Source organism: Molothrus ater, chromosome 30 (assembly GCF_012460135.2).
Source record: "Molothrus ater isolate BHLD 08-10-18 breed brown headed cowbird chromosome 30, BPBGC_Mater_1.1, whole genome shotgun sequence".
NCBI lineage: Eukaryota > Metazoa > Chordata > Aves > Passeriformes > Icteridae > Molothrus > Molothrus ater.
Window position 1 is genome coordinate 319,661 of NC_050507.2, and position 9,520 is coordinate 329,180.

At 68.0% G+C, this 9,520-nt stretch overlaps 1 protein-coding gene across 3 annotated transcripts; it reads left to right on the top strand.

Annotated features, from left to right (window-relative positions):
* The first annotated feature begins 2,286 nt into the window (after positions 1-2,286).
* On the top strand, positions 2,287-7,446 carry TESPA1 (thymocyte expressed, positive selection associated 1). Of its 3 annotated transcripts, none has more exons than XM_054517719.1 (11): positions 2,287-2,594; positions 3,762-3,983; positions 4,100-4,142; positions 4,589-4,629; positions 4,718-4,771; positions 4,983-5,019; positions 5,221-5,301; positions 5,380-5,588; positions 5,827-6,542; positions 6,831-6,984; positions 7,111-7,446. In XM_054517719.1, the coding sequence occupies exons 2-11, from the start codon at positions 3,785-3,787 to the stop codon at positions 7,194-7,196; spliced, it is 1,620 nt and encodes a 539-aa protein (XP_054373694.1). In that variant the 5' UTR covers positions 2,287-2,594; positions 3,762-3,784; the 3' UTR covers positions 7,197-7,446. The 3 variants fall into 3 exon arrangements, with proteins under 3 accessions (XP_054373694.1, XP_054373693.1, XP_036255633.2); XM_036399740.2 differs by lacking the exon at positions 2,287-2,594 and adding an exon at positions 3,229-3,294; XM_054517718.1 differs by having other exon boundaries at positions 4,718-5,019.
* Positions 7,447-9,520: the final 2,074 nt, after the last annotated feature.

The window sequence follows — 9,520 nt, forward strand, 5'->3', positions numbered from 1 at the left end:
GGGACAGGGACAGGGACAGGATCCCCCCCCAGCACCAGGACAAGGGGACAAGGCCAGCACTTGGGGACTGTCCCAGCAGAGCCTGGACACCCCAAAACCCCCAAAAAGGCCAATTTAGGATTGGGGGGAGGGAGCACAGGGTGGGCTGGGGGTGTCCCCAATCCTCTGTCCTGGGGGTGCTGTGCCCCCACTGCCCCATGTCCTCCCCCCCCCCCAAGTGACACCCCCAGGGCTTTGGGGGGGGTTCAGGGTGTGGGACCGGGGGGGTTCTGGGCACGGAACCGGGGGCGTTGTGGGGTCAGGGGGGGTTGTGGGGCTGGGGGAGTTCCCGGCTGGGGGATTCCGGGCCGCGGGCTTTGCAGGGCCGGGGGGTTCCGGGCCGGGGTTGTTGAGGACCAGGAGGGGTTCGGGTGTGGGACTGGGGGACTGGGGGGCTTTGTGGGGCCGGGGGGTTCCGGGCCGGGGGATTTGTGGGGCCGGGGATGTTGTGAGTTCGGGGCCGGGGGGTTCCGGGCCGGGGGATTTATGGGGCCGGGGACGTTGTGAGTTCGGGGCCAGGGGTTCTGGGCTGGGGGATTTGTGGGGCCGGGGTGGTTGCGAGTTCGGGGCCGGGGGGTTCTGGGCCGGGGGATTTGTGGGGCCGGGGCGGTTGCGAGTTCGGGGCCGGGGGTTCCGGGCCGGGGGTGCTGGGGCCGGGTGCCCCCCCGGCGCAGCCACGAGCGCGTGTCCCATCACTTATTCATGGAGCCGGAGCCCGGGCGGCTGCCGGGATCTGCCGGCAGGAATCCGCTAAGTAGGTCAGGCGGGGGGGGGGCCCGGGGGGCCGCCCGAGCCCCGCCGTGCCCCCCCCGCCAGCTCCGGGGGTCCCGGGGGGGGCACCGGGGCAGCGCTGGCATCCCCTGGGTGCCGGGGACCGGATAAAGGTGCTGCGGTTTTGGGGAGGGGGGGGTCCTCCCCCAAAGGCCAGCGTGACGCCCCCAGCCCCATCCCGGAGCTCGTCGGGAATTTTGGGTGGGAGAGGCCCCCCCCGACCCTCCCCAGGCCCCCCCTGAGGGAATGAGGGGGGTGGGAGGAGGGGACACCGGGGGGGGTTGCGCTGAACCGGGAGCCCCCCCCGAGGCTGCCAGCGAGTGCCAATGGCCACGCCCTGGTGGCGCTGCGGGTCCCTTGGCCGTGCTTGGGTGACAGCCTTGGGGACAGCCTTGGGACACCCTTGGGGACACCCTTGGGGACACCCTTGGGACACCCTTGGGGACACTCTTGGGTACATCCTTGGGGGTGTCCTTTGGGACATCCTCGGGGCATCTTTGGGGACACCCTTGGGGACACCCTTGGGACCCCCCTGGGGACATTCTTGGGGCCAGCCGTGGGTGGGATGTGACAGGGGGGACAGGACGGGGCCGTTCTCCCAGCCTGGAGCGGGGAGAGGGCGAGGCCGGAGGGATCTGTCCAGGGTGGTGTCTGTCCCTCCTTGGGGATCTGTCCATCCTTCCTGGGGATGTGTCTGTCCCTCCTGGGGACATGTCTGTCCTTCCCGGGGGATCTGTCCATCCTTCCCGGGCTCTTCCCATCCGTCCCAGAAATATTCCCATCCTCCCCGGGGATATTCTCGTCCTCCCCAGGAATATTCCCATCCTTCCAGGCCTCTTTCCATCCTCCCCAGGAATATTCCCGTCCCCCCGGGGTTATTCCCGTGGGATGTTCCCGTCCCCCCTCCCCGCCTCCCGGGCCGGGCTGAAGGATCGCTTAATTCGGGGCTTTATCCACTTTAAACACTCCCGGGCTAAAAATATCCCGAGGCGCGGGCGCGGCGCTGCCGGCCCGGAGCTGCTGGAGCTGCTTTGCCTTTTTTGACGGGATCGCGGCTGGGGCAGCGCCCGCGCCTCGGGGTCACTGTCGCTGTCGCTGTCACCGGTGGCACCCGAGCCTCGGGGACACGGCCCTGGGGACTGACAGAGGTGCTGGGGTGTGCGGGTCCTGGGGATTCCAGGTCCTGGGGATTCCAGATCTTGGGGATTCCAGATCCTGGGAATTCCAGATCCTGGGAATTCCAGATCCTGGGGATTCCAGATCCTGGGAATTCCAGATCTTGGGGATTCCAGATCTTGGGGATTCCAGATCCTGGGAATTTCAGTTCCTGGGAATTCCAGATCCTGGGGATTCCAGATCTTGGGGATTCCAGATCCTGGGAATTTCAGTTCCTGGGAATTCCAGATTCTGGGGATTCCAGATCTTGGGGATTCCAGATCCTGGGAATTTCAGTTCCTGGGAATTCCAGATCCTGGGGATTCCAGATCTTGGGGATTCCAGATCCTGGGAATTCCAGATCCTGGGAATTCCAGATCCTGGAGATTCTAGATTCTGGAGATTCTAAATTCTGGGGGATCCAACTCCTGAGGTCCCCAACTCCTAGGAAATCCAGCCCCTGGGGGATCCAGCTCCTGGCAATTCCAACTCCAGAGAATTCCTGCTCCTGGCAATTCCAGCTCCTGGAGATCCCAGCTTGTTGAGATCCCAGCTCCTGGCGATTCCAGCTCCTTGGGGACCCGTTGGAATGGATGAGGGGCCAGGGCTGGCGCCTCAGTGGCCGTGAGGTGAGTGCTGTCCCCACGCTGGGGATGTCCCTGTCACCCTGTGCTGTCCCCCTGGCACTGGAGGTGCCATCCCAGCTTGGAAAACAACTGCCAGGGAAAGCCCCTCCTTGTCACCCCCCAAAACCAGGGTGGCTTTGCCATCACCCCCTTCCCTCAGGAAGGTCAGGGACCCTAAAGGAAGGTTGGGGACCCTTTGGGAAAGTTTGGGACACTTTGGGAAAGTTTGGGACACTTTGGGAAGGTTTGGGACACCTTGGGACAATCAGGGACCCCTTGGGAAGGTTGGGGACCCTTTGGGGAAGGTTGGGGACCCTTTGGGGAAGTTTGGGACATTTTGGGAAGGTTTGAAACACCTTGGGAGGGTTGGGGACACCTCGGGAAGGTTGGGGGCCCTTTGGGAAAGTTTGTGACCCTTTGGGAAGGTTGGGGACACTTTGGGACAATCAGGGACCCCTCGGGAGGTGCCAGGGGTGCCCAGGCTGCCCTCAGGAGCTTTTCCCGCGGCGGTGGCGGATGTGGGGCGACGTTTGAGCTTTGGGCTGTTGATTTTTTTGTTAATTTCCTCTTCCAAGCCAATGAGTTTCCTCCCGCTCCGCTGACGACGGATGGGGGCCGGGCGGGGCGCGGGGGGGCAGGAGGCGGCTGGGCTGCCCACGGGCCCTGGAGGGGCACAGGGAGCTGCCCACCCACCCCGGAGCCGGTCAGTGCCGAGGGGTCTGGGATTGGGGGATTTGGGGATTCTGGGATTGGGGATTTGGGGATTTGGGATGGGAGGGAGCTGCCCACCCACCCCGGAGCCGGTCAGTGCTGAGGGGAGTGGGATTTGGGATTTGGGGATTCTGGGATTGGGGATTTGGGGATTCTAGGATTGGGGATTTGGGGATTTGGGACTTGGGATTTGGGGATTTGGGATGGGGGCAATCTGCCCACCCACCCCTGGAGCCGGGCAGTGCTGAGGGGAGTGGGATTTGGGATTTTGGGAGCTGCCCACCCACTGCCCAGAGCCCACCCCAGGATGCCCTGAGCCCACCCTGAACTGCCCCGAGCCCACCCCAGGATGCCCTGAGCCCACCCTGAACTGCCCCGAGCCCACCCTGCCCCTGCCCGTGCAATCCCCGGTGCCTCCCCCCACCCCCCCCGGTCCCTCACGTCCCTCCTGTCCCCCAGGGACGCCCCCGGCCCCCCCGGCCATGGAGGGACCCCCGGTGCTCGGCCCCTCCTCGTGGCAGAGGCGCCGCGCGTGGGCCCGGCAGAGCCGGGGCTGGCGCAGCCCCGAGGGCGAGCGGGACCAGGAGGAGGAAGAGGAGGAGGAGGAGGAGGAGGAAGAGGAGCGGGAGGCGGCCGCTGTCCCCTGGGAGCCACCAGAGCCGGACCACGCTGTCCTGGAAGGTCGGGGCCAGCCTGGGGGGCACGGTGGACCCCGGGCCGGGTCCCCTCAGGACCTTTGTGACCCCCCGGGCTGGGTCCCCTCCCTGGGTCCCCTCACGGCCTCTGTGTCCCCCCAGGAGGTCTCTGCTGCAGGGTCCGGACGTGGCTGCGGGACTGCAGGTGAGGGGGGACACCCGGGGGTCACCGGGGGTCACAGCCCCCCCGTCCCAGGGGATTTGGGGAGGGGGCGAGGCTCTGGTTTGGAGCTGCACATGGGGGGGGGGACAGCGATGTGTGACCCCCACGTGGCCACACCGGGATGTCCCCAGAGCTGTGGGGTGGTGGCATCTTCCCCCCACACCGCCTTGGGGGTCTCACGGGGGTCTGGGGTCTCACGGGGGTCTGGGGTCCCAGGGGGGGTCTGGGGTCCCTGCGGTTGGGGATGTGCTGAGGAGACCCAAAAGCGAGCACAGCCCCCGCCTGTCCCCGCCTGTCCCCTGCGTGTCCCTGTCCCCACCCCGCCACGCTCTGCTGTCCTGTGCCACCTCCGCTCCCCCGGGACGGGATCGGGGCTTCTTGGGTCGGGGCCGTGACCGGGGCCGTGACCGGGGCCGTGCTCTGGCCAGGGCGGCACCGCTGGACGAGCCGGGATGGCCGGGACCCTGCGGTACGTCAGCTCTGTCCCCTCCCTGTCCCCAAGGGCCGCGGGGCTGCGGCTCTGGGGTGTCGCAGAGTGTCCCCTCCCTCTCCCGCAGGGGGTGGCAGCAGCGGGACCAGCCTGGAGGACGAGCTGGGCCTGGGAGCTGAAGGTACCGGCCCGTCCCGGGGTCCCGCGGTGTCACCGCCACCCCCCGAGGGGACACGGGGCTGGGGACAGCCACCATCAGCTCCTCCAGGAGGGCTCGGGTGTGGCGGGGCTGTCCCCAAGCTCTGCGTCCCCCGGGGGCTGTGACAAGAGCGGGACGTGTCCCCAAACCAGCGCCAGTCACCCCCTGCTGTCCCCTCCCTCCCTTTTTCCAGCTCTGCTGCTCCCGGGGAGCCCCCAGGCCGCGGGCAGGTGAGATTTGGGGTCCGGGGGGGCTGGCAGGGCAGGGCAGGGCAGGGCAGGGGACACTGTCCCCATGTGTCCCTCTGGCACTGTCCCCTCGCCGTGTAGGAGTCAGTGGGACCGGCGGGTCAGGCCTGGGGACAGCAGGGCCTCCAGTGTCCCCTCTGGTGTCCCCTCTGATGTCCCCTCCGGTGTCCCCTCCCTGTGCAGGGCCCTGCACCTGAGCCCTGGGGACAGCACGGCCTCCAGTGTCCCCTCCGGTGTCCCCTCCGGTGTCCCCAGCAGCTCCAGGTAGGGCTGGGGCTCTCGGGATCGGTGCCACCCCGGTGTCCCCCGGCGGGGCTGAGGCGGGGCTGTCCCCTCCCGCAGCCTGGCCGCGGTGCTGGCCTGGTGGCACTCGGACGCCGAGGAGATCCTGCACAGCCTCGGCTTCGTGGGCAGCGACCCGGGGCTGGCGTCGCGGGTCCCCCCCCGCTTCTTCTCGGGCCCGTCCCGCGCCAGCGGCATCGACCTCGGGCTCTTCCTGCGGGCCCAACTGCGGCGCCTGGAGCTGGAGGATCCCTGCCTGCTGCTGGCCAGTGCGTGCCACCGCTGTCCCCGCTGTTCCCGCTGTCCCCTCTCGTGCCTCAGTTTCCCCCGGGCGGGAATTGGGGGGATCACCCTGAGCCCCCCGAGCTGCGGGGTGGGACGCACTAACTGCTCCTATCGGCGGTGGGAAATCGCTGCCGTGCCTCAGTTTCCCCGGGCGGGAGCTGTGGGGACCCTCCCAGTCCCCCCACCCACCCGAGCCCCCCGACCCCCCGATGTCGCCCCCAGGTCGCTTCCAGCAGGTCCAGGCCCTGGCTGCCACCGCCGACGCTTTCTTCTGCCTCTACTCCCACGTGTCGCGGACCCCCCTGCAGCGCATCGCCCCCCCCCGGCCCTGTCGCGACATCCCCGACAGCGCCGAGCCCCGCGGGGCGCGGCCCGGGGAGCGCCTGAAGCGCGCGGTGTCCTCGCTGTGCCTCTGCACGTGGGGGGGACACAGCGGCGACACCGCGCGGGGGGCGACCCCCGGTCCCCGCAGCGCCCCCGGCCCGGGGGGGCTCCGGTCGGGGCCGGGCGGGACCCCCGAGCGCTGCCGGGGGGGCGGCGACACGGACACGGGGCGGTGCTGGCTGTCCCCGAGGCCACCCCGTGCGGGGACACCCTGGGGACACCCCGAGCGCTGCCGTCCCCACGGCCGGGGGGTCTGGGGGCGCGGGGGGGCTCCGTGCCCGGCGGCAGCAGCGCGGGGGGGCCCAGGGGACCCGCGGGGCGGTGTCACCGCGTCCCCGCACGCCAGCAGGGCGGAGGTCACCCCCCAGCGACCCCCGGGGCTGCGACCCCCGGGCCAGCCCGGCCTCGGCGCTCGGGGACACCCGGGGGACACCGCGAGGGGTGGGGGACACGGCGCTGGGCTGCGGGGGGGTCCCCTGGGGCTGCAGACCCCCGGGAGGGGCCCCTCGCCCCCCGACCCCCGAGGAGCGGCCGAGTCCTTCGAGCTGGAGGAGGTGAGGAGGAGGAGGAGGAGGAGGAGGAGGGGAGGAAGGGCCCCCCCCGGCTGGCGCGGGGAAGGAGCTGGAGCGGGAAATGTCCCCGGAGCCTCGCAGGCTTTTAAGGTTTAAATGATTCAGAGCTGGGGCGGAGCCGGGCCCGGGGGGAGCCGGGGGGGCAGCGGGGTCAGGCACGCACAGGCCCGGGCCGGGTCACGCGTGGGGACACGGGGGACGCGCCCCCAGTGCGGGGCCGCGCCTTTGTCACGGCAGCGGTGACAGCTGAGCCCGCAGCCACCCCCGCAGGTGCTGAGCCAGGAGGAGGAGGAGGAGGATGACGGTGATGACGATGAGGATGATGATGATGAGGATGATGATGATGATGATGATGATGATGATGATGATGATGATGACGGTGCCCCCGAAAAAGCCGCCCGGTTCCCCCATTCCTTTATCAGGAGTGAGTTGGGGTCTTCCCCACCCTCCTGGGGGGCACGGGCTCCCCACTGTGTCCCTGCCCTGTCCCCCCCATGTCCCGGCCCTGTCCCCACCGTGTCCCCGCCCTGTCCCCCCCGTGTCCCCGCAGGCTCCCTGCTCCACGGGCGCTCGGACAGCAGCGGCTTTGGGGAGGAGCCGCTCCCGGCCTCGGCACCGCCGGCCCCGACTCCGTGACCCGAGGCCACCTCAGGAGGACGTGTGGCCTCGGCCGGGTGTCCCACGGACGTTTTGGACACGCGTGTGACACGTGTGCGTGTGCGTGTGCGTGTGTGTGTGTGTGCACGTGTGGGTGTTTGGCACGGATAAACCTCCAGATTCGGGATTTTGCCCCGTTTTTTGTCCCTTCCTCGTCCCCCAGCCCTGTGGCTCGGGGTCTGCAGCGGGGACGTGTCCCCAGCCCTTGGGGACGTGTCCCCAGCCCTTGGGGACGCGTCCCCACCAGCCCTTGGGGACATCACTTGCACTTTGGTTGGTTGTGCCAGAGGGGGTGGGGACCCAATAAAGTCCCCCAAGGGATGGCGGTGGCTGTGTCCGTGCTGGGGGGGTGGCATCAGCCCTGCCCGGGGACAGCTCCCATGTCACTGTCACCCCAGGAGCTCAGGAAGGAGCCACCACGGTCCCTTTGTGGCCGGGCTGTTGGGAAGGAGCCACCACGGTCCCTTTGTGGCCGGGCTGTCGCTGTCGCTGTCCCTGTCCTGGCCACCCCCCGGGACCCTCGGTGTGCCAGGGTGGCAGCGGCTGCAGCTCCTGAGAAAGGGAAATCCCGGAGGATCAACAGCCCCGGGGCTTCCCCATGGAGAGCGGCCAGGCCGGGATCATCCGGGATTATCCCCGCGGCCCCTCCGGCACCGGGGCCACATCCCAAATCCTGAGGGAGGGATGCTCCTGTCCCACCAGGGCTGCCCCGGGATGGACCTGGCTGGTCTGGGATTCACCCAGGACCGTGTGGGACCCCAGCCCCATCCCGGTTCCCATTCCCTGCCCTGGCTCTGCCCAGCCCTGGCTCAGCCCAAAAATAAACCCGGGATTAGCTGGGAGAGCCTGGAGGGGCTGTGGACACCTCTGGGAGAGCCTCGGTGGGCAGAGCTGAGCTCGGGGACCATCCCTGGGGGATGTCACCAACCCCTGGGGGTGCCACCAACCCCTGCGGGTGCCACCAACCCTTGACAGATGTCACCAACCCCTGGTGGATGTCACCAACCCCTGGAGATGTCACCAACCCCTGGGGGTGCCACCAACCACTGGGGATGTCACCAACCCCTGGCAGATGTCACCAACCCTTGACAGATGTCACCAACCCCTGGTGGATGTCACCAACCCCTGGAGATGTCACCAACCCCTGGTGGATGTCACCAACCGCTGGGGATGTCACCAACCCCTGGCAGATGTCACCAACCCCTGGGGATGTCACCCATCCCTGGGACACCCAGGGCTGGTCCCATCCCACCCAGAACCAGGTTGGGACAGGGATGGGGTTGGGGACATGCTGGAACATCTTCCTCCAGCTCTCCATGGAGAGATCAGCAGCTCCAGCACATTTCATGGCCACCTTGGAGCCCGTGGTGCTTCCCAGGAGGATTTTAAGGGGATTTTGGTGCCATTTAGGATTAATTAATCCTCTGGGATGGGGAACTTCTGGGTGCTGGAGCAGCACAAAGAGGCTCCTCTTGCCATGAGGTGTTTCTGCCTCCCCTTTGGGAGATTAAGGGGACTTTGGGGATTAAGTCCCTGCTCCAGGATTCCAATTCCCTGCCGGGGGCTCTGGCTCTGCCTCCCGGATCTGGCTGCCCCAAATCCCTGCCTGGGGCACGGCTGGGCTCTCCTCACCCTCCTGTTCCCACCGGGAATGAACGGGGCTCTCTGAGCCGCCAGGAACAGGCAGGAAGGTGGCACAAATCCTCCCTCGGGCGCTGGGATGATGGAAACCACCCAGGATTCATCCCCCGGCTCGGCAGCCAAGAGGAAGGATGTGGCCAAGCCGTGGGAGCCGCTTCCCACGGGGAGCAGGAGCTGCTGGGGGGGCAGGGAAGGAGTGGGGGGAGCTGCCAGCAGGGCCCTGTGTCCCACATTTGGGGCTGGCTTTGGTACGGGCTCTTCTCTGCTCCCACTGGCACCACATCCAGCCCCAATTCCAGGCCCAGTTCCATCCCCACGGGCACCACGTCCTGCCCCATCCCTATCCCCAATTCCATCCCCATCCCTATCCCACATCCATCCCCGATTCCATCCCCACGGGCACCACGTCCTGCCCCATCCCTGTCCACAGCCATCCCCGATTCCATCCCCGATTCCATCCCCAATTCCATCCCCACGGGCACCACGTCCTGCCCCATCCCTGTCCACAGCCATCCCCGATTCCATCCCCAATTCCATCCCCGATTCCATCCCCACGGGCACCACGTCCTGCCCCATCCCTGTCCACAGCCATCCCCAATTCCATCCCCGATTCCATCCCCAATTCCATCCCCAATTCCATCCCCACGGGCACCACGTCCTGA